The following is a 26,754-nucleotide window of genomic DNA, read 5'->3' on the forward strand; positions in this document are numbered from 1 at the left end:
ATACTAAATAAACTATAGACGTGAATTGATATACTTGTACACCGTTATATTATATATCATATAAATTAATTAAATTTTACCGTGCAGTTGTCGCTGAAATTTAAACATTGTTAAAAACACAATATATATATTTAATATTATTTACATACCTACTTGGATACCTATATTTAAATACTGTATATATGTAAATTTACGGTGCACATGTACAAAATTGTAAAATGCATAATAAAGTATGTATAATATATTATATTATGTTATGATAATAATACAACTTAAAACGTGTTTCCTATTAAATCCATGTAGGTGTATAATATACAATATTGTCTGCACGGGTTTTTATTTTATTAACAGATTCTCTCCTAAAGCTAATTTTGTATGGTAAAAAACTTAAACATAATTTTGTAGTTTCATTCGATGTAAAACACATGGCACAATATTATGCTATACATATATAATATATAAGTATATAACGAACATCAAACAATGTATGTACAAAAAAAAATATATATTATGTATATTTTTGTCGTACTCTTTGCAATTTCGTATCTATAGGTACATGTTAATAATATCAATAAGACAATAACTTTAATAACAGTAAGAACTCTTTTAAAACTATATAATATTATTTATAACATTATAACATTTATAACTGTGTATACATTTAAGTGGATTCGCTTATATATTTATACAAATTACAAATGACTACATAACAATAAGATAATATCGTTAACACAAACTACACGTGTTCAGTGTAGCATAAAAAAATAATAGGTACTTATAACATATAGATATACAGATTTGACAAATCAACAATCAACGTATGTCTTACAAGCTAGTTTTGTAAACAGTTTGTAATTTTGTTATTTGAGCTTTGCATCATAGGTATTTTTATCGCAGTTATACTCTGCAGTATCGTCATATGCAGGGTTAATTTTTTTTCGGTTTGTTTTTAATAAGGTTTTTAAACTAATTTTTTTTTCCTAAAAACTGGTCAAACCTCGCGAATTGATGTGTTTCAACTATAAGAAAAATATAGAGCGTCTGAAATTTTGAGGGGATGATTGTTGTAACCCTAATTCATATCGCACATGAATGCATATCATAACCTATGCGAATGAGACATATATAGACCGATGCTTAAACACAATTTATTGATTTTATAAATAATATAATGTAATATACCTATAGCGAATGAAAACGATTTAAAATTATTGAGTTTCGCGCACCAACTATACACCGAATGGCAAACTTAATCCGAAACGCACATGGTTATAAAAATAGTTCGTATACTCGTTGTGATGTTAAGGATAACAATTTTATTATGCAAAATCAAAATCAAAATAACAAAAAAAAAAAAAAAATTATAAATTAATATTTTAATAAATACTTTAGGAATTATTAAAGTAGTAAAATACATCTTCAAATGTACTCTCTTTGATCCATCTAAGTATAGGTACTAGGTCTATCTACTTTTTATACAATTAAAAACAATTAAGAGAGTTTTGTTAGGTGACAGTATTTTATTTAATATATACTCGAATAATTGCGGATAACATTTTGTATAATATTATTTAATTATACGATTTCATAAGAACAGTGTTGAGGTTTGTAGTAATTATTAAAAGGAATTTTACGCTTTATAGTAAATTAATGAATTTTGTTGATAACTGACGAGTAAAAGTAAATATACAATGAACTATCACAAATGACACAAATGAATCTAAAGCTAATACAAAGAAAGGGCATCCTATTATATAAATATTTGGTCTAATTGCTATATCATAAAAAAATATGTGAAAGTAATTAATACTTAATTTATATGGAACCATTTTGTTTATTAATAGTTCTCAGACATTTTTCTAAGTACGTTTTTATCACCATCTCCGCATTTCATGTTTCCTACCCGATGTAAATAAATTGTTTGCCAGGTAATAGATTTATATGAAGAAATAAATCTATGGTCGATGCATGCACATAATTCCCAAGGAATGGTACTAAATTCGGGAGTTATTTGTACAGTTCAGTCCCAGATATTAAATTATATATTATGGCTGAATTTCACCCGATAATTTGCCTAATTGAGCCCAAATTTTTAGAAATAGATACTTTACCTATAATTTTGTTGACATATTATACTTGGCAACCCTGCGTCTGTAAATAAGGAAGGAAAATACATTTTTTTTAAACATTTTAAACTCAATTAGGATATTTTTCAGAATAAATTAGGTATAAATTTGGGTCCACGGACCACGGGACTCAACTGTAATAGGTACGTCACTCAATTTAAATATCATTTATAATATTTATGTTGTGGTATGTACAATAAAATGTTTGTGAATATATATCTTGTTACAAGCTTAATTAAATTGGTTTATATTTTATTACAATCTGTAGTAGATAATTTCTATTATATTAAATTAAATGTGTTAAGCATTTGTTTCATGTTTGTACCCAAGTTTGGAATACTGAATGTTCAACAAAAATAAATCTATATAAATCAGAATCTAATATCATAAGATTCTCATGTAACAAAATATTATACCTAATCATTAAACTTGGATTTAATTTAATTTTTAATCGTACTGGGTGTTATAAAAATTAAAATATTAATTTTATTACATTACTTTTTACAAACCAAATGAACACAAGAACGTGATGCACATACTTTATGGTTATTTTGGTATTTTAAAAATTTATATTTGATACATTATGGGAATATTTTAACTGGATTATTTTTTTTACGTGGAATTATATCATGAAATAAGTTAAATTATTAAAAAAACCAAACAATGTAAACAATAGGTAAAATCTTTCTGTAGGAATATTTTACAATATTTTTATGATATCACCATTAAGCTCTTGTTTAGCTTAGGAAAATACCATGGTATTAGTTTAAAATATTTTGAATCTTCCAAAAAAAGAAGTCATTTATACGTAAATTATAATAGAAAGTTGATCTGTTGAGGTGTACACTTTTTTATTTTATGTATTATATATAATATATTTTTATATGTAAATTTTAGTAGACTATCCCAAATTTAATCGCTTACACTGATCCATATAATATAAAACGTGTGCATACAATTTACTTAAATATTGGCAGTTTATTTTTTTTAACTATCCAATATTAAGAATATATACACTAATCACCGTAGTTTATATTAAGCCGAAGCATATGGATCCTGTAAATGAGATAGCCCATCCGTTAAACATCAGGTAGACTTAAGTTTACGACGCCTTCGAGCCCAAGAATTCTTGGGAACGTTAAACGATCTCCTTGTGGCATAAGTTCCGAATACCGTTGATTGGCTAGATGACGAAGTTGAGTCATTTTCAACATTCGAACCCTGTTGATCCTCGTATTTTGAATCAGTTCTAAAAGTAAAAAGACATTGAAATATAAATACTTATACTAATTGAAAAAAGTAACTGTTTCTAAGGGTTTCGACGATTTTTAGTATATAATATTTTTTTATAATTTGTCCAGAAAAATCAAAAAATCATAATATTAATAACATGCCTAATTTAGATTATAATTTGTAAAATATTATTTTATTTAATGTTCGAAAATGCCAGTAAATAATAAATTCAACTGTAGAACATAATTTTAGGACGTTTGAGATATTCTGAACATATTATGTTACATTTTTATTAATAAAAACTATTATTAATGTAATTTATTACTGTCAATAATATCTTATTAGTATATATTTAATACAGGAGAGAGAGTAAAATATTTCTTATTTCGATATTCGTAAAATATAAAAATAAAATATTGGAAATTGTTATTTAGTTTTTAGTTTTTTCGTATACTATAATATTAATTATTACTATTAATTATTTAGAAATCATTAATTACTATTCCATTATAAAAGTGTTAAAAATCTAACTTTAACACCTGCCAATTTAATGAATCAACATATTTTAGTAATTTTAATAAAACTAACAGTAATTTAGATGTTTTATCAAATTCTCAATAATTAAACTAGTTATAAAATTAATAAATAAAAAAAGAATTTAGAATTTGTGTAACGGAACAAGTAAAAACCAAATAAAGTATTTAATACTCAGGAACGTCAAGGGGTCCACAAGGTCTAGACTCCCCGGACATTTTTAAAAATTAAAAGTAAATATTCTTGTAGACCAATCATGTAAAAAAGTAATAATTAAAATTTTATCAAAATTATTTAGATCCTCCAAAATAAAATCCTAGCTACGTGCCTGCTTCTACTAATGTACATTTCCGTGTCGATAGAAAATACATAGTATTTTTTATCTTTTAAGGTATTTCAACTCCCTAGAAGTAAAGTCAATTGAAAATTGTTATACAGGGTGTTTCAAAAGTCTTCATCCGATTACAAATTTATATAGTTCGGCAATCGTTAGCCGCAGGTAAATTACCTATATACTAATCGAAAGATAACTTAAAATAAACTTGGTTATCTAACTTTTCATTAGTATATGGGTCGTTTACTAGTGGCTAATGTTTGCTGAGCTATATAAATTTGTAATCGGATGAAGACTTTTGATACACCCTGTATTATATTATAAGACAAATAAAATGTACTTACAATATGTTCTAAGATATTTGAAAACAAAAATTGGAAATTGGAAATATGTTTTTGTGTAATAAATCTAACATGATGTATTTTATAATATTTTATATTAGCGTGAGATCTTACAAAAAAAAAAAAAAATGAATCTGTCAGAAGTTTTTGATAAAAACACATAAAACATCAAAATCTAGAGAAATAATATAAGAAATCCAAATTTTAATAAGTTTTTGCCAAACCTAGTTCAGCAATGATTTATCTTGCCTTGAAACGTGAATTCACCCAACCAATTTTTGCATATCAATTTATGAATATTGTAGGACACCTATTAATAATTTATGAAATTGAATGCAAATATTTTGACTTGGAATCAAATTTATAACTATAATACCACAATTATACTCCACCTTTGCCACTAAAAACATCCGAGCAACTGTAAACAAACGTCCGATCTGCGGAAAAATCTGTCTACCGCTAAATAACATTCACTTACAATAATGACATTTGGTAGATTTTTTTAAAAAATGAGTACTTTAAATGCACAAATACAAAAAAGCGAATAAAACTTTTTGCAGTGGAAGAGTATGCGGGACAGAAGAACGTAAATAATCCCACAATCCCGTTATATTATACGTTTTTTCCTCCTTTGACATAGACCAGCCCACTGTACCATTTCTCATTATTTATTTGATGTTCGTAGGGCGAGACAGAAACGTTAAGCGTATAATATATTGTTTATCTAATATAATTTAGACAAAAGGAGGCGCTAAAAAGGACAAATATTACAATAGATAATGGCGTATCGCAGAATGCTATTCATTTCTGAACAAATTTCCGAATACGACTATACGACAGAGTTGTATAAATTATCATTATGAGAATTTTCTTGAAGGCAATTGTTGTTCGTTGCTTGAAAAGATTAAGCATCGCACATCGATCGATATTTTTATCGATCAAAATGTACTTTTACCTACACGTCAATTAAATTAAATTGCTTACCCAGAGGAAACAAAACAAACCTCAGGAAATTGCTTAAAGGTATAGGTATCTCGAAATAAAACTAAATTACGTAGTATACCAATATATATATATATATATATAATATATATTATATGGGAAACCAAGAGATTTGTAGTTTTCTCCCGTATAGAGTCAAAAATAATAAACTAATAAATATTTACTTTAAACCTTTTAGATTTCATCTGCTTTAACGTTATTTTAAATGAGCATATTTTAATATCTAAAATATTTTAAAAACTACCATAAGAATCTACGCAAAATACTCAATGCACGAATAGATACCTATTATATAGGCAATCAGAAAATGTCCTTTGTTAGATGTATAGGTTATAAACGCCCTTTTAATGCATCCATATAATAATTATAAAATTTCTTGGAAAATGTTTTGAAAGGAATATAAACACTTAATACATTTAAAAGTTACGTTTTTTAATATACTTAAACAAAAAGTTTTTCAATTATCAATCTCCCTATTACACTTTGTGGACCGGATGCATTGAAAATGTATGTTCGAAGTTTTACGCTGCATGTAATTACGTTTGTTTCTCGTACCAATTAGTTAATTGTGATAGATTTAAAAAAATTAACCTAGACATATAATTTAATTTAATTTTGAAAAATATTTACATTGAATGATATTTGACAACTCGTATTTGTTCCTCCAATTCGGTAATTTTTTCATTGAGCTTGACGTTTTGATTGTAATATTCGGTCACGAGATTTGACAACCGAGTAGTTACATCTTTCATAGTTGTATCTGAAAATATACAAAAGGATATCCCAACAATCAAAAGATGCCGTCGCGCACGAAGGAGACGATAAGCATATAATATTATATGGACGCGCATACAATTAGTGTACAATAATATTATGTTAAAATGTTGAATTAGTATGGGTACAAAATATAATATTAAATAGACATGATATATTAATAGACTTATAACACTATTGATCGCGTTAGTATTAATCGAATGCGTATATTAGTATATTATTATATTGTTATTTATATATGTTGTTAAATATAATTACACGTATTATGTATAGATATTATTGTTGTACTACGTGAATAATGATGTATTATATTATGATGATACGGCTGTCATGTTATATTATATACATTATAATAATATTGTATTTATTTGTCAAACCATATTATATTTATTCATAATATAATAGAATATAGTGTTATTATAGATAGGCCTACTGCCTAAATAAGGTATTCTGGACTTTGCAGCAAATACAGCATGCTGCAGCGATGTCATAGCGCGCGAGCAGGAAGCGTCAGAACTTAGCGCGTGCATTATTATTACTATTATTATTATTGTTTCTGTTGTCATTATGGGTAAGTTTAAGTATTCTTTCAAATACTTTTCTTTTTTTTTGTTCGTCATTTGTTTTTGGATCCATTACAAAAACGAAATATGGAGTGGTCTGAGTAGCTGAGCGTCAACTGTCTCTATGTAGTATATATAATAATAAAATATATCCGCCGCCGTTACCGCCACCACCATTGCTGTCGCATCAACCACCTAAATTTTCCGTTTTATACATTAGTCTAATACCTATGAAGTATGAAGGAGGTAACGAGTAAATTCAGCTCGCAAAACTTGCATAACGTGGCAATGGTGATTCGCCAAACATGCTCACCTTTATTTTGTCAATATAATTTCAAACTGCCTCTTTTTAAATTTTGGATATTACCTATAGGTAGTGAGAATAATCATATAGTCCACAGTGTTAAGTTTAGATGTTTAGAAGATATAATATAGGCTTCGCTGATTTGAATATAATCACTATTGGTAGGAAAAAAATATTAGCATTTTATTATTATAAAAAATGACCGAGTATAACGAGTAATAGTAAATTAATTTTGTCACATGTTTTTATAGTATTTTATGTATACCCGCATAGCCTATATCTATCATATGTCATATTAATTAATCTATTAGTTCAATGACTCAGATATACTACTCATTTGAATTTGAATTTATATACACGGACATTTAAAAAAATCATTTACTAATAGGTAGAAAAAACTACTATATTAGGTAACATCATTATGTGGCGAGTGCGCGCGCTTATATGTGTATGTGCGTGAGGGAGATAACAATATAAAATATCTTTAAGAAGTTTGTATTTTCATAGGATACTCTAGCTTGCAGATTTATATTGTAAATGCAGCTCATTGAATAGTCAAATCAAAGTAAAATATGTGGTCTTCAAGTATACTCAAAAATTCCAAAAATCGGAATTTGAATAACCTCATATTTAAAGGAAACATGGTGGTAAGCATTTTTGGCGAATCTGATATATCATAATACTATCTGTACAGATATTGTATAGAATAATGTATATCATATTACACACAACAATAACAACAAAAACTACCCTAGTAAACTAGTAACCTTCACCCAGATTTATCGTTACGATGTACAGGATGCGTCCCGCGAGAATTAAGCACCAGGACAATCGCAAAAAGTGGCGGATCGATTGATTCCAGTTGTAGAGCTTATATCTTCGTTATATATTCACCATACTGTTAAGATGACGTTATACCCGCACGTGTTATCCCTATTTTACAAATGCATAACATGTCAAATTTTACATTCAGTGTAATCTATTTAACTCTGTACAGTTTGTATAATATTATAATAAATTTATTGATTTAATATAAAATTTAGAAATAAGAATATTACGCAGAACCATACGTAAGTTTTAATAAATGATTTTTTGATTCATTTTATTAGCATTTCAAATTTAATAAAAAAATTACAATTTTAAAAGTTCATAACTAGTTTTTAAATGAAAATATTAATAAAAAACCTAAGCGTGGTCCTAGATAATATTTTTACCTTTAAAACAATAAAAGACCAATTCAATTTGATATAAAAAAAAAAATAGAATTAGACGGATATTCTGAACGTAAAATTCGCAGTTTTTTGCGTAAGACGGCGACAAGTTACATAGGGACGCGGATAAAACGTCTTCTTAACAGACGCTTATAGCAAGTTTCCGTCACGCGCACTTATTGGTGACGTACAAACTTGCGCGAACTGCTTCCTGTTCGGTTTGATAACGACTGTCGAGAATTTTGACTTGTGCTTCAACTGCTTGCGATTAGATTGCTGCATAGTCGGCTGCCCGAAGTCATCCCTGCTATTGGCTAATCTAATGTATCCTTCCACGCCTCGATTCGGGGACACGAAATGGTTACAGTCTATATATTATATACATATTACACATAATTATAATATATACTTAGTTGTTCCAAAAAAATTGCATGTTTACGACGGATTGGTATATTAAAGTTAAGGCAAACGTAAATATAATAATAATAATTGTGACGATTGGATAAAATAGAAAATTATGAGAAAAAAAAAATTAACACCAAAAATGTAAATTGGCTTGGAGAATTTGAAATCCTTAACAATTACAATGAGTATTAAAAAAAAAAATAACACAAGATTCGTAATAATTCAAAAATAATATTAAGTATAACATTGTAATATATTCATAATATCATGGAAAATTAATTATACCAAGGTGGCGAGGTGTACACATAATATTGTAACATTTAATAACGGTCCTTCGGTCTATACGACTATACACCCTTTTTAGTCCACATTGATGTATCTATCTGTTAAAAGTGTTAATTAGTATGTAAAACATTAACTGTATGAATTAATAATCAAACGATTTTGGATGGATATAAAATTGAGTTATTTTCTCTTTAAAATGACTACAAATTATATGCGTTTTAAGTTATCAATATTTAAATGCTATTTGTCATAATATAATAATATCTTAGGCCTAACTTTGTATTACATATAATTTATTGTACATATCTACTTACAATTTGTACTAATTAAGAGTAAATCTTCTGGAGGAGGCTGTGGTATTTGTCACATTAACATTATGTATACTTTAACATTATATATTGAAGATTTAACGACTTTTATTTAATGTTGGGTATTTTTAAAATGTTTTAGTGAAATTATTTAACATGTATAATTGATATTATTCCAAACATAGACTACACATTTTCAATTAACATTGTTTTTATATATTTAAGTTTGGTTGGTTACTATTTACTACAATTTCAAATTAATGTACGAGATACTATACTTATATTAAATTATCAGTATTGAATATATGTCATAAATCATTTTTGTGTAGAATTATTGTACATGTTAAAGGTTGTCATAATTTATCAGATGCAACCATATGTGATGACATTTGATGGGAATTTAATCTTACAACTACATTATTTATTTTTCAACTAGTTCAGTTTTACTAGAACTAAAATTTAGTAACTTCACAATTCTCAAGAACTAATAAATTATATAATATTTGCTTAAATTCATAAATAATACATATAGCGTACACGTTTATAGTTAAAATTCTCATATTTGTAGTATTTATAACATATATTAAACCTATACTATATTATTATAACCTATTTATTTTAAATACAATTTATAATATTCCAACATTTAAATAAATGAGTTTTATTATTTTAACTTAAATTTATTCTACAACGTTAAAAGTTTTATACTAATATCATTATAACTATGATTAATTTAATTAGTTGGCAATGTTATTGATATAAGAAATTCAAACTTTTGGAAAATTCGAAAGAATATTGTATGATTTTTTTTTAATATTCCCAAAGAAAATCAAATAAATAATATTATATTCGAGATAACTTATGAAGAATGTATTTTTTATATAATACATTTTTTTTTATATCAATATATTATGTCTAATACTACAAAAATACAAAATAATATAAAGTGTTTATGACATTTAATATTTCAGTCGTATGTCTGTTATGACACTTTATTAAATTGTTATTATTGTTGAAACCAATATTGCTTAAACACGTTATTATCAAAAGAAAACAAATTACTGTACGATTCGTACATTATTAAATTAATTGTTAGGTCTTTATATTATGATAAACAATTATTTTCTGTTTTTAAAGCAATAATTATTTATAACAACATTGTTTGTCTAAAATTATTTGTGCGAAACAAATTTTAGTCTTTGAAATAAAGCCTTATGGAAGCGAGTTAAAAAAACGGTTTCATTTAATAATTGTATTGACTAATTTTAATTTTTAATTGTTGAATGTAAATGTCTAACATTGTAATTTGTTATGAAAACGTATTTGGTAATATGTATATATAATATAATATATAATATTGATCAAGCTGTGTTTACTTGTAATTGAATAAAAGTTTATTATACATACCTAATCTAGACACTGCTTCGTTAATGGTTTCATTCTGCGTTTGAGCTTGCAGGAACGCGTCCTCATCTAATAGCCTATCCTTTCGTAGAAGCTGACAACCACGTTGCATTAAGCTGTGTCTAGCTTCGGGATAATCTCTTAGTGTTTCCCAGAGATCTCTTTTAGATAGACAAAATAGATCAGAGTACCCTAAACTCCGGACGTTGGCTGTGCGACGATTGCCTGTTTTGTTTCCAGCTATTTCTAGCACGCTTACCTATAAGGAAGAATGAAAAACAAACTTAATCAATTGATTTTAGGCATGCAATAAAAAATATAATTTTCATGTGATTTTATCATATGTAAACTGAAAGTTTAAGTATCAAACATAGACTTGATCTCATGCAATTTTGATTTTATGCTTAATGGTTTGATAGACAAATTCAATAAATTATAATCCATGCAAACTATGAATGATTACAATTTTTTGTATAATAAATAATGTTATTCCTTTAAAATTTGATTTGTAGTAAAGGTAAAAAAAATTATGTATTAAGTTTGAATAAAATAAGAAAATACATTAATAACTAAATATATTTAGGATTTTACTAAGTATAATTCATTATTAAATTCATATTGGTGTTTAAATCTTATTGCATAATACTTGTAAGCTTAGATAATCTTCTTATATCAGAAGCCATTATTTATTCCTCTTAGAGTTGCTAAATACTTAACTATTGATGTACTATTATAGTTATACTACCTACAAGTTTGTTAGTTTATACATTCTACACTAAATATTAATCTAATTTTAATGCATTTTTAAGTCTGTTGAAATTTTAAATACAACTTATAAAGCTAATAAATACAAATAAATTGTATTTGAAAATATCAAATTAAAAATAATACTACAGGAAAGTGTATTATGGTAAAAACATATATAAAATTATATAATTAACTAAAAAAAAAGATCTAAAAGTTAAAATTATATTATTTATTAGTGTTATTTTATTAAAATCTTAATGAGCTATTGTAGTATTATAGCTTATTATTTATGTGTTTAATAATATAATTGAAATTAACTATTAAATTTACAAATATTAACCTAATGTCTATATATATATATATATTTATAATATATAGATAATATTTCTAAATAAATAAATAATAATCATATTTACTTAATATATCACTTTATTAATGATCATTAATATTTTTTTTTATAATAATTATACTTATAGCCTATAGGACATACTAACCTATAGTATAGGTTATACAATAAAACTGATATAAATGCATTTTAATTTTTCGAGGCATAGTAAGAGATTTAAATGTAATTTTGAAATTGTATATTTTGAATATGTCTAATAGGATTTTTTGGACTACTTGAATATGTGCACCTATATAATGAATGATAGATTCAAAGCTATTTTTTGTAAAGATTTTATAGTTTAAAAAAATATAATATTTGTATTATATATTTATAATACAATGCATACAATTTAAAAAAGTCGAGTTTAGCCTTTATTTGATGATTGTATCTTTAGTTTATCTTAACTTCAGACGATTACAGTTGTAAAAATCCCGATTATAGCAAGCTGTCAAAATTGGAATTTTTTTTTACTTCTGAGTAAAGTTATAAAATTGTATGCAAATTATAACAAAAATGTATATTTTTTTTTTGTCTGTTAAACAACAATAAATTAGTGTTTTACAGCCAATAAAACTGTATTGTATACTGTTAAATAAAAACTCCTGGGTATCATTATAATTTTATGGAAAAATGAAGAAGGAAAGATCTATAGTATACGATTTCATGACCGGTGGGCACCCATTAAAAATGTTGCAACGATGCTGATTTGATTTTGACATAACGAATCACGAGAGTCTCCGTTGTTGGTAACCATAATATCGGAAATTTTATCTGTTATTGTTAGGTACAGAATATTATTACTCTTTGGCTAAGTACTGAAAATAATAGTTGCATATAATATTTCGTTGCTTGGTATTTGATTCTCTTTATACTTTATATATTTTTTTTACAGTAAAATCTAAAAATGTAAATTTTAGTAATATTTTACTACGTATTTGAATGATTTATTAAACGAACATTGCTGAATTAATTGTTTACACTTAAATATGTTGTTTTTATAAAATATTGTGTAACTTTAATAAATTAAAAATATGTTTATATAATAATATTATATGAGTTGAATGATGTTATGAATGATTGTTTTTTTTTTAGTGATCATATAACACATTGCACGATGATTGTAATAAACACTGTGGTGGCGTGGCGATGTAATAGCTATACTAACGGTAAAAAACGGCGATTTTATTTTTAAATATACCGAATTACCGAAAATAACATAAAAAAGATCCCCTCTTTTTTACCAACTTAATTTATTATTTTACATATTTAAAATGTAGGTACTCTGAAGTGAAATCGTACTGACATTCAAAAAGGGGGTATGTTTAATTGGTGCCATTTGTGTTTCTCCTAATTACAGCCATATACACGCACATACATGCATAAATACATATCCAAACTCGAATGCGTATACATAGCACATGTATACATTTATGTAGGTATACTATATATAAATCTTTCCTCGTGTATATTTTCCAAGAAATAACATGTATATGTGTCTACAAATTTTGCATAATATAAAGTTGTACTTGATAAATCACATAGTTAGGTACCGAATTCGCAAAACATATTGTTGCATTTGAAACCTAGTTAATATTGATTATGGTTGTATAAGTAAATTTAAGTGAACAGTAAATTAATTATAGAAATAGATACGGAAAGTTTGTTACTATAATAAATTATATATTATGCTTTTTCAATGATATCGAAGCAATTGTTAAGATTTCATCAGTATTATTCCTATTATTTGTCGCTAATATAAAATAAACAAAATTATTTTTTAAATATAAAAGCAAATGAAATCAAATATATTTTTGTTCAAAAAATCTGATTGAAAGTTTAAAATTAGCAATATTTTGTGTAAGGTGTAACAATCACAGAAATTAACAAGTTATGGTTATATTTTATTATATGTAGATGAAAAACGTTTTTATCATAACAATTCAATTTTATAATTAAGTATTACTAATAGGAAACCTCCTTTTCAAAAATTGCCACCGGTACAGAAATGTATTTTGTTACAAATATTTTACAATTTTTACAATATTTATGCAAGTGCAACAAATGTTTCGAATATTTTAATTACTTGATTATATTAGGTTACTATCATATCCCCCACAAAGATGTATATATGGTAAGCCATATATATAAGCCTTCATCTGACAATCTTGAAATATTAAAAAATAGTTTTTTTTACCTAATCAAAATTGCTTGATTGACACGTGGGCATAGTTTTAATTAATGATGATTGTGTTGACCACGTTTTCTTAGATTTTTTTTTCAATTAATTATTTTTTATGGTAATTGTTATTGTTATTTTTTTTTTTTATGTAAAATTATAATATTACATTTTAGTGATTTTACATATTTTATTTAAAAATTGAGTTATGATAAAAAAATATTGATATTAAAATAGTTTTGTGGATATTCTAAAATTAATCATTAAATATAAACTTATACAGTTATAATAATGACCCAATATATTTAAAATAATGAATTAATATCTAGAATATATAGCTTATGTATGAGGCAGTAACAACTAATTATAATTTTAAGTGACTTAAATTAATTTAAGACTTAATTAAAAATGAACTTTAGATTTTGAAATTATAGAAGTTTTTATGAGTAATAAATTGTTGAAGATCAAAATTGTAGTTCTAATATAAGGGAAATCAAACTGGATTAAATACTTATATTGTGCAGAACCCATAGACACATAAAAAAAACCCATTCATTTTATTACTGACCTCTCCAAAAACGCTTCCAGCGCTTAAAGTGGCGATTTCGGTTTTTTGGTCGTCGGCAACGACACTAAGAATGCCTCTCTTTACTATATACATTTCTTTGCCCACATCTCCTTTACGACATATGTAATCTCCAGGACTGAATACCTAATTTTGATAGAAAAAAAAACGATATAAATTACAAAAACAAAATGATAAAGTTTAGGTTGTATGTATAGGTGGTACGCACTTGGAGTCTGAGTTTGAGCACGAGTTCTTCTAATAGGCCAGGTTCGCAGTCCTGAAATATCTCGACTTTCTTTAATGTGTCGAGATGTACGTGTATAGCTATTTCAGCTTTTAGTTTATCTGGTAAAGCTGCCAATACACGTTCTTCATCAAGAGCCTAATATTATAAAGGGTTTTGTTATTATTTGTATTCAGATTAGAGTCCAAAAAACGACTCAAACATGATATATTAATAAAAAGAAAACTATACGGTTATTACTATTTAGTATTTATAAATATATACTTTTGGTAAGTAATTAAATTATTTATTTTGTACAAACTGTCTTACATCAGAGTTATTTATTTATTTGAATTCAAGTTTGACAATAATATGCAAATATTTGAAATTTTAAGCGATTTTATTTGAGCTATAGTTTGTTATACTTAAATTAAAACATTTAATACATTATTCAACACTATGTTAACACGTTTTTCGACAGTATATTTTATATTAAATTAATTAATTAGGATTTTTTATAATTATTAACCGTAAGATTCATAATATACAATAAATATTTTATGTCTATATGTTAGTATAATATTAAAACATGATTTTTTAAAAGTTTTTACGCATTAATAAATACTTAAAGCTATTATGTATGTATAATATTTTTTTGTCTTATTAATAAAAAAAAAAAGAAAATTATAATTTATATATTTATATATATATGTCGTATATTATACATAAAATAATCAGTTTGGAAAGAATCAGACGTTATCTGTAAAAGTTTTTGTAATTTATGTTTAGCCGCAGCAGTTCCATGACATAACATATTATTTTTTACCTCTACTTTCTGTCCATTATACTCTGTCGCGCTGTCTAAACTTTAAACATCGGTCAATATCAATAGCATTACTCAGAATATTCTCCACTTCAAAATTTAAAATATGAGCACAAAAGAACTTTATAGCTATTTATAATGATTCAATTGTACATGATATAAAATTTAAGTTGGATAATTAATAAATCCAAATTAAAAAAAAAAAACATTTTTTACTAAAATATGCATTATGTAGATCACTGTTATTAGCATCTAACATAACGTATTATTATTATTTGTTTTTACATAAATAATACTTCACGATGAAGTACCTCGACTAGGAAGCCTTTTTACCCTTTTATTTCTATTTTATTATTTTATGAATTAAGCTTATTGTTCAAACTCGAAACAGATGGTGTAAGAAATAATGTCGATAAAATATAAATAAATAAATGTAAATATGCGTTATAATTAATTGAATAATTATTTATTGTGAAATAAATTTATTTTTTGTGACTATAGACTATTATATGGGACTTTAATTTTAATTGCATATAGCTTATTGTATCGAAAATAATAATACATAAAATATGATATTCTCAGTTGTAAAAATATGCTAGAAAAATAAATAATATCTGTATGTCAATTTATGCAATTTTACTGGAAGATGGAAAATAATCGAAACATGCAAATAGGAAATTATATTTGAATTCGCAAGAGAATGATATGAATCTCAGTTACCTAAAAATCAGATTAAAACATAAAAATTCTATAACTGCTATATATCTTTGCCTTTAGCTATAAGACGAAAAAATTGATTTACGTTTGCAGGGATATTTCACAAACTAAAATTGAATTTATATTTTATCGCTTTTTAAAAGTATTGGTATCATCATCTCTATTTATTTATTCGAGGCCTACAGTATCTGAATTTTTATACTTTAGGTAAAGGGTTTTTTTTCGACGTTATGGTAAAAGGGCGCTGCAAAAATTTTAACTAGTCTTTTTTTATTGATTAGAAATCAAATTTAATTGGGATTTTTCACATTTTTTCAATAGCTTCATAAAGCGTAGAAAAAGTATTACGAAAAAATTATTGACAACCGGTGAAAAACATTGAATATACTCGAGGTCTTAACCGTTATCCAAGCAGAATGGAATTTGAATGCAATGAATCATTGCCAAGGGTTTATCATTTATTTGAAATGTATACTATGTAACAAAACACTATAATATTTTCTACTGTACCGATGTGATAGAAGTATTACGTGTTCTCAATTTCCAATTTCTGTGTTTTGAATTTATGGTTAGCTTTTTATTTTTTGATGATGAATATTTTTAATTTTTAGTCGGTTTTTAGAACTATATAAAGAATTGTAAAATCAAAGTTTTAATTATTGTTATTACACAAAAACGACGGTCATAATAAATTATTATTCATCATGGGGTAATACATTTTTAATACATTTTTTATTTTATACCTTCTTAGTTTTTTCTCGATTCTATATAACAGTGGTGTTATTTTCAAAAGTTTTTCGATCGCTTCTTTTATTATTTCATTTTTGTTTTTAAGGGGGGAAAGAGGACCAATACAAAACTTTTGAGACATCATGCAATACGTAATAATAATATTTTATATATTAAATCATAAATTGAAAAATGAAAACCGCAAGCAATATGAATAAGGAAGTGAATATAAAATACAATCGTATAGTTGCAGTCAATATTGTAAATTAAAATACCGTTCTATAATCTGGAATAACAATATTTATTTGACGTACAGATATTTTATTCTTTGGTGTTGAGATTAACGCGACAGTACATCATTATCTATTAATTATTAGTAATAAATTATGACATAATAATTGTGCTACTGGAAATAAAAGCATAATATACTCGTTTTTGTTTATCATTTTGTTTTACCGATAATTCAATATTAATTCGACGCGATTCAGTACGCAGACATTAAGAACACAATTTTATACGTCTATCTGTAAGTATGTGTATAGCTATATATAGTTACTATATAGTTAACGAATAAATAGTTTAGACTGAATATGGGGTGATTTATTAACACGGTATAACTGCCAATTGTGTTATTCAATTTTGAAAAGGAGATGTTATGCCTGTATTCATTATTATTATTATTATTATATACGTTTCTATATAACGCCAAAGTAAATATATTACAATGATAATGGTTCGGGTTGTATTATAAATGTATTATTGATATATTATCTTGCGCGTGTTAACAATAGTATGGTGGGTACCTGTATAGTGTATATATAACGATATGAAACATCAGAAAACAAAATTATTCATTCGATGCAAAAAATACAAAAAGACACATTACAATAATGTATCTATTATTATGTTATCATCCGCTACAACGAAAATACGCCTGACGAATTCGTGTACAAAACCGAGTTCTTCAGATATTATTTAAGATCGACGTACCTATATTATTACATTTTAATATACGCGCGTTTGAACGTTTTATTATATCGACGAAATGATCGTTATACAGAGACCTACGATAATTATTTACTGTATAAGCGATCAGCAACCCCTGAGATTTATTCACAGTGAATAATGTAGTGTGCCCCAAAAATAAACGAACGTACATCAGAATGATACGAAATTAATTAAATAATCAACACCAACGTGCGGGCACGCGTTGTCGACGTCGAGGAGTGGCAGCTGCTATTATTGTAGTAAACGGTGACAATTTTCAAACTTTACGATCAAAATTCCAAATTGTTTAAAACAATGAATCGTAGCGAAATCTTGCAATATGTCATGCGTAGGAACCTCTCTCTCTCTCACACACACACACACACACACATACACACACACAAACACACACCCTATCTCTTTCTCTCTATATCTATATATAGGTGTTACGGCGGAAACAAAACGATTTGTTTATAACAACTCCGAGTTTTATAGAATATGTTATTTAAGAACGTAATAATATATAATTTATCACACTCCACTCGTATGCTGTGTTTGACGTGATTTTTACAATAATCAACCGGGGCGAGAACGCTATAATTTATTACGCGAATGATGAATCATTGCGGAGGCTTATTTGTAGTGAGAAGCGCATGTTATAAACGCAAAAATACGTATAACGACTTAAATTAATGATTACACGGGACGGCCGACGCGAAAAGTTGTCGCTGTATATCGTCACAGTAGTACGACAAAACATTGACAATACAGAACGTTTTTAACGAATTTAATACGACTTATTTAAATAACTATTTCGTTGAAATCACGTGACCTTAAAATAACGGACACCTCTCACTTTTCAGTAATTCTTGTTATTACGCAGATGATTTAGTTTCGAATTAAATTATCGAACGCTCAACGCAATTCGATGTCTTGAAGAATAATTGTGTTTGAAGCTAATGTATAGTGATGGGATTTTGAATGAGACTACTGCAAATAAAAATCGCTGCAATGACTCAACAATTATACAATTGCCACAACGGATCGCAATAGTAGCTGGTTTTTCACGTAATAGTTATAAGTATTCACTTAATCCGTGGATCGAGCGAGTGGAAAGAATGAGGAATAATTGAAAGTTGAAAATACCCAAACCATAGGAACACACGAAAAATAATTTTAACTCACAGTCTGTGGGATCACATCAGACTACAATGGCGGACGTTGAAGTTTGTGAATAAATACTCCGCGCAGAAAACAATACCGCAAGAATGACGTCCTTAGTGAAATATACGTGCCTGTGAATATTACTAACGCATTGGGTTAGAGAGCATACAGGTAGTCGCTCCAGCCGAACAATTTAATGACTATCATTGAAACAAATGAAAAAAATAAGGGAATATATCAAACGTGTATTTTTTTTAAAACTATTTGACTTTGCGCACAAGGATAGTGAGTGAATGCGATAACGTGTTTGAAAGTACGGGGCAATATTAATTTGGAAATGTTAGTAATTAATATTTAATATACAATATTTATAATTTGTAAAAATAGTCCAAGTATAATAAAAAAATCCAATATTACACATTTTTTTAAAACCATTTGGACTATTATCCTTAGTATGAACATTCTAATAATTGAACAACTAATTATTCGAATTTTGATTTTGAGTAGGTACATCGAAATTATTAAAAATATTATTCACTCAATATAATGGGGAAATCTTATTTGAAAAACAGAAATCAGTATCACAAAAAAACTTGAAAATGTGATATAAAATATAAAATTTAAAAATACCAAAAATCAGAATTTCAATAAATTAATAATTATTAAAGGAATAATAGGGGAGAGTTTACTGAGTATATTTGATCACATATGTCATATAAATATATAATATAATAGTAGATACATTATAAATATAATTTGGATTTTGTAGAAATTTGCTTTTTTCTTTTGGTCTAAATCGAAACTATTCCAACAATAAATTAAATTTACACTACGTATAATAAAGCATACATTTTATATCTTTTTTGTTTTAATTTTGATTTTTATAACTTTTTTTGTTTTTATGAAATACGTTATGGTTAAACACGTAGTTGAAATATAATGTAAAATTTGATATTGATTTTAACGCCACCTAACTCCGTCATTATCAAAAGTACCTATTTTTTAAATTTATTTTCTAATATTTTTACTCATATAATTATGTAAGAATTATACAGTGGACAATATTTTTAACTAACTGCATACTTAAAGTCCATGTGAACATGTTAAATTCAAAGAATAAAAAAAATTAGCAGGCTTAGTATTCATTATTAGTATTCCAAGTTTTTATAAAAATAACTTTTAACCTAGCTCTTCTTTAAGATTTTTAGTGCTTTTAAATTTAAGTAGTCGCAAAATTTTTTTTACAGTTCTTTAGAACTACAAAATCCTTACTTTGTTTATAAACGATCCGATTGCCGAAGTTTCCCCGGTTTCCCGGGTGTTTCCGGTCCCACGCTATAGTGTAGGTTACCTACTATTTTTTTTGTCTTCGAATCTCCCCTGCCAAGTACGGGTACACGCCCGGACGGCGAAAAATTCACTTTGGACGGCGTCCAAAAAAACTGTAACATTAATTACCACCGCACCGTTTTCAAGATAGAGTTGGATGCGGGGTCGAGGATCACGGAGACTACGCGTCGTTGTAATATAGTGGAGGCCTGGGGTCCGGGAGGGGGGAGGGTTAACCGGCCCCTTTGTACGACAATACAACGTCCTAGGCTCGTTCCGGGCCAACCGGTACACATAATACGGATCTTGTGTGAGTATAATGCGCGTATTATTCAATTATTGTAACCATTCTGTATGGTCACTGTTACGCGGAGTGATCTACGACTTATACAACTCGGTAACGCGGTGGTCACGGACCGTGCGAGTCGAACCCGATTTAGTGTCTCCAGCCTCGAAGAAAACCGTCCGGGCCCAAATCGGCCGTGTTCGCATTAGCAGCCACCTCAGCTGCTATGTCGACACGTCGACACCGTTTCTCTTTGTTTATATAGTATATCCATGTCTGACACGCGGAAGGCGAATTCCGAAAAATACGAGACAAAATAAATAGAGTTTACTGATTGCTCCAGTGAATTCGTTTTCAAACTAACGAATATTATGCTCGAAGTAGACGTGTCGTCTACTTAAAATAATAATATATTTTTGGCACAACTTTCATTTTCTGCGAAAAAAATAGTTAATAAATTTAAAAAGCGCGAACAGGACATGGTCGTCGGGCAATAGGAATCCGCTTCATTGTCTGTCGGTCGACAGCGATGCGCGTATTTAATTAATTTTCGGTCCACAAGCGTTGGTCCTTACTGTCTCACTCCGGTTTTGCTTTGCTTTCCGTTAAAATGTATGTAATGTTATTCGTATAATATGTGTTGAGAACCCTTGACTGTACACTTGGTAATTAGGATATTTTTAGCCATGTAAGTATAATGTATTTTGCATTTTTTTAATTACTCTTATTACAACACAATTGCTTGTTGATGTATGAAATTTGTTAGATCGTCGTAAAGATAAAACGGTGTTTTGGATAATTAAATAAATAAGTAAAATTTTGAATCAATTTGTTTTATGTTTAATATTTCTTAAGTACTTAAGTGTGAACTCAAAAATAATTAAAATGTCGTCACACCCGGAATTAAACCAGGACTGACTGACTAATGGACGGTATCGGCTCAAACCGAACTACCATACACAACATATGTTTAATCTCGTAACACTTATATAAATGTCTGAAAACTGTATCATTGTATAATTTATCGACTATAAGTTTATTCGAATTCATCAAACTTTAGATTTATATGTGATTTGGAATTATATATTATGTATATATATATATATATATATTATATGAATGCTTTTTTATAATTGATTTTACGAAAACGTTAGATATATTACGAATTCTTGTTTAGAGTAATCGAGAAAATTAACTAGAAGCTTATTTCTTTATAGAATATCATATACCATTATAAAAAATTACATTTTTTTAAGATTTAATTTATAGAAGGGTTTTAAAAACTGTTTTCAGTAAAAACTTTTAAAACCCAGTATCATTGATTATAATATGATACAATAATTATTGTATATTTTCTCAAAAATTGGATATTTTACTACTTTACTTTAATTAAATTTATGTTTTTGCTTATAATTTTAACTTATATGTTAGAAAAATTAATATACATACATTTTATATAAAAAAGACTAAAAAATTTGTTAAAAAAATATTGTAAAGTCAATAGTTTTACTTTGATATTCAGTATCAAAAAAGGATTTGACACCATTAAAAATTACCATAATTAATAACTTTTCTAAAAACTTGTCGGTAAAATATTAATTAAACCAAAGTTATAACCATTCTCGATAAAATGTGCTGTTAACCTTAAAAGTACTTAGAATCGGCTATAATATTTATTAATATTGATCGAATTTGTCGAATAAAAAATGTACCTATAAGTTATTGATGTAAGGATATATACATACTTGACCCTTATTAAATTAATTTGTATTAATTAAGCATATATTTTTAATTTATAATAACGAGAATTATTTGACATACAAAGTGATTATAATTTATTATGTCATTTATTTAATGACAAGGTCATTAAAACTTTATTATCCGATAATTATCTTTTCTACACAAATAAAAAGGAATATTTTTCGTAGGTATACATATTAATTAATTGAACTTCAATGATTTTTCGTGGGACGTAGATATTTTTGTAACTAAACAAGAATGTTGTTTATACATTTTTATAAAAACTATGGCTGTACATTGATTATTTATAGAATAAACATAGTTCATAAAAAAATACACATTATTCAACGATAATAATTTTTCTAGAAATAAGCCATATTTACATAAACAAAGCTTATTCAAAATTGAACCACCTAATCAATCTAATTTAACCGTTCAATATCTATTTAAAATATGTAAAAATTGCTATAGTTTTATGGAAAAATAATAAACGAGTATATGAACTACTAATCAATTAATAATTCAAGAATTATGATACCTCGTTTTTAATAATTAAAATTGAGTAAAAAAATAATATAATCATGTAGTTACATCAAAAAAGTATTCCTATTTTTGAATGACTTTTGTGTGTTTCAATTTTTTTATTAAGTGTAGCTTGGGATGAAACAATACGCAGTATCAAATTAAAAAGTAAACATAATACTTACGGTAATATATATAATAGTGACAAAAATCTGATTCAACTATAAATATATATTTTATAATAATGATGATTGATAAACATTTAATTTATTTTTAATATAAGCAAACTAATTATTTAATAAATTATAATTATGTTAGTAAGATTAACACGTTTACTGGAATTTAATGATTGTGTAAATTAAGTTTTATTTTAATGCATCTGGTGAAGTGAGATAATCGACAGGCGGTTCTAAATTAGATTAAATATTGAACTCTAAACTTGTGTTAATTGAGTTGCTAAATTAATGTGCTTGCATTCAATCTATAGGTTCATAATATTATGTATATATATACATTTATTATATACATATTTACTCGATGTAAATGGGAGTTTGATTTATATTAATTCTAAGCGAATGGGATGATTAACTACGCCACGCGTAATGCGTTTGTGTGATTATAAGTGTCTAACTATACATTAAGCAATACATTTTCTCATTTCTTTGTACTTAAATAATTTAATAGTATATAGAGTAATATATTATTAAACTTATTTGTAAAACTATTTGTGTATACATGTTTTTCATATACTTACTTAGTATCTATACTTATTTAAATTAGGGACATTGAAGTTAGTGTATGAACACATTCATAAATTTCAAAAATGAGATAATTTGTTAAAATATTGAACATTCACTAATTTAAAGAAATACTTGAATGCGCAAAAATTATTAGACTGTTATGCTTTAATACCTATGATATTATACAGAAATTTCTGGCCACCCATTTGTAGCAATTCTATACTTTCCACAAGTAACGTGAGATATTTTTTTTGATAATTGTTTACGTATTATAGTATTTTATATAAATCTAAATATAGTAATATGCTAGTATTAAAATAATATATTATTCTATTAATATATTATTATGTTAAAGTATTCCGAAAATATGAAGATAACAACGAAGGTGTATAATAAAAATTTAATTTTTGTGGCACCTAATGAGTATAGTATTAATAATATGCTGTTAAAATAATACATTTGTATTTAAAAAATAAAAACATTATTGTATAACGGCGTTCTAGATAGGCTTTTTAGGTACATATATGTCGTGTGGTCGGTTTTACCGAAACGTTTTAATATATTGTAAGATTAATAATAATTTGCATAATTTACTATGACGCGTTTAGTATATTATTACGTCTTTGACAAAATATTAGGTAACTCAGAGTAAAATGTTTGTTATTATGCCAAGGACATAATTTTGATTTAAATTACAATTTATAAATAGATAACCTTTTAATTCATAAAATAGTTGTATTGAAATGTATCTAGCAATATCCAATTAATTATCGTTAAATGTTATCATAATAATATAATGTCAATAACATTTATTACAGACTTAATATTTATTTTGGTATTCTAGAAATTATACAAGTACAGTTATAACCGTAAATCAAATAATAGTAGCACTAATAATAATGTGTTGTACACAATAGTGTACAAAGTATAAGTCATTAAACTTATGAAAATATAACTATTTAAAATAAATTTGACGATTTTTTTATTAGAAGATCATAAACACTATGTTGAAAACTTATCCTTAGCATAACAAGACAAAATTACAAACTTTCACAAACTTTTCTCAGATTAGTCTTAGGTAACAACTTGACTCTCGCAAACAAGATTTATAAAATTTTCATTGCAACACTTATTGATATTTAGTATTGTATACAATATGATAGAATGGACTATATTAATAATTTTGCAAAGGCTTCTTAATTGTGTTTAAAGAAGATGATCACATTTATACTAAATTAATAGTTTTCAAATCTTTGTCAAACAATTTTCATTTATTTTATTACAGTTAGATTATTATCATAATATTATACCATAAAACCTAACCTTAAATATTAGTTTAAATTATTACCAATGTTTATTATTTCTATTTACTTATTTTAAATTAAAATACAATTATAAATGCTTTTAATTAAAAAATTAAATAAAAAGTAAATTAAATATAATAACATGTTTTGTTTTTGAAGTTTAACTCATCTGAATAATTTAAATTTGAATTACAAAGATTTTAGTTTCGGTCAGGTTTAAACCTGATTTTAAATCATAATAATATTTTAATTATCAATGGAAATGGTTTCAAATAAAGTGTGTTTAAGAAAATTCACATTGTTTTATTAATTTATTATAGTAGGATAACAATTAAAATATTAATTTAGCTATATTATAATAATAATATAGTCTGTAATATGTTTTATCTGAACAAATATTTCAAGTGTAATATGTTATATAATGTGTTTTAAAGGTAGGCACAAAGTATGAATTATATTTTCTATTCAGTGATCTTGAACTAAAAATAATATTGTCAGAAAGAGTTTGGCAATATTGAAGTACTATTTTTTTAAAAGATTTTATATTGCTAAACATGTATTTTAAATACAATATTTGGATGGATCAAATTTTGCATGTAATTTTGAATTTTTGAAAGTGGCTTTAAAAGTTTAAAACGAAAACTGACTGAATTACGAGTTAAAATAAGGTTAAAAATACGCAAAACCATACGTAAATTCAAAAATCGTCAAAAAAGTGTATTTTGGTATTGCTAACCCTATTTTAATCCGAGGTCACTAGATAAAATATTTCGTGTTATTTTTAAAAGAAAATACTTTGGATAGTGTATATATAGGTACCGACAATGTGTTTTTTACTTACACATTAATGGATATTATTACTCATCATATTTGCTTTTAGTATTTCTGTAATCTTATTTATTAAAAGAATGTTGTTCTTTGAAAAAAATTCGAAACAAAAAGATGATTTTATAATTTCAATATAGTGTCAGGTCAAAGTAACTACCTATATGGTCATAAATTTTACACCAAAAAAAAAGTGAAGCTGAAAAAAAGATTTTGTTAAAAGCGTGTTATGAAAATATTATTTGAACATGGATTATCCATTAAATAATATTAGTAGAATTTATAATTTATAAAAATTTGATTATTTTTTGTGTACCGTTTATACTTAAACATTAATTATTATATTTACAATATTAGCTTATTAAAATCTTAACAGATTATATTTAATAGGAAATTTCATTATTTTGCATCTAAAACTCTTGTTATATTAAAATCTTTACAATTGAGATACACTATAAGTCAAAAGAAAATTGTAGTATACAATAATTATTCCTCTAGATTAAAAATGTATATATTATAATCTATGAGTACCTAGGTATGTTTAATAAAATACATAATTTGTTATGAGTAATCAAAATGGTTATAACTTTCATATGTATGTAAATACACGGACAATGTTTTTCTATAAATTATAGTTATTACTTATTTGATATAATATAGCA

General features: G+C 26.0%; 1 protein-coding gene across 2 annotated transcripts in view; it reads right to left on the reverse strand.

The window, feature by feature from the left end:
* Positions 1-223: 223 nt before the first annotated feature.
* Positions 224-26,754, reverse strand: part of LOC132931672 (cyclic nucleotide-gated cation channel subunit A) — a 180,884-nt gene continuing 154,353 nt past the window's right edge. The window contains exons 8-13 of one of the 2 annotated variants that reach the window (XM_060997581.1): positions 14,930-15,085; positions 14,704-14,847; positions 10,828-11,083; positions 8,614-8,790; positions 6,201-6,330; positions 224-3,375 (exon numbers count right to left, since the gene is read on the reverse strand). In XM_060997581.1, coding sequence (XP_060853564.1) covers positions 3,213-3,375; positions 6,201-6,330; positions 8,614-8,790; positions 10,828-11,083; positions 14,704-14,847; positions 14,930-15,085 — 1,026 coding nt within the window. In that variant the 3' untranslated portion in view covers positions 224-3,212. The remainder of the gene's footprint in view (positions 3,376-6,200; positions 6,331-8,613; positions 8,791-10,827; positions 11,084-14,703; positions 14,848-14,929; positions 15,086-26,754) is intronic. The other variant, XM_060997582.1, reaches the window with a different exon arrangement.

This window comes from Rhopalosiphum padi, chromosome 1, assembly GCF_020882245.1.
Source record: "Rhopalosiphum padi isolate XX-2018 chromosome 1, ASM2088224v1, whole genome shotgun sequence".
In the NCBI taxonomy this organism is placed as follows: Eukaryota; Metazoa; Arthropoda; class Insecta; order Hemiptera; family Aphididae; genus Rhopalosiphum; species Rhopalosiphum padi.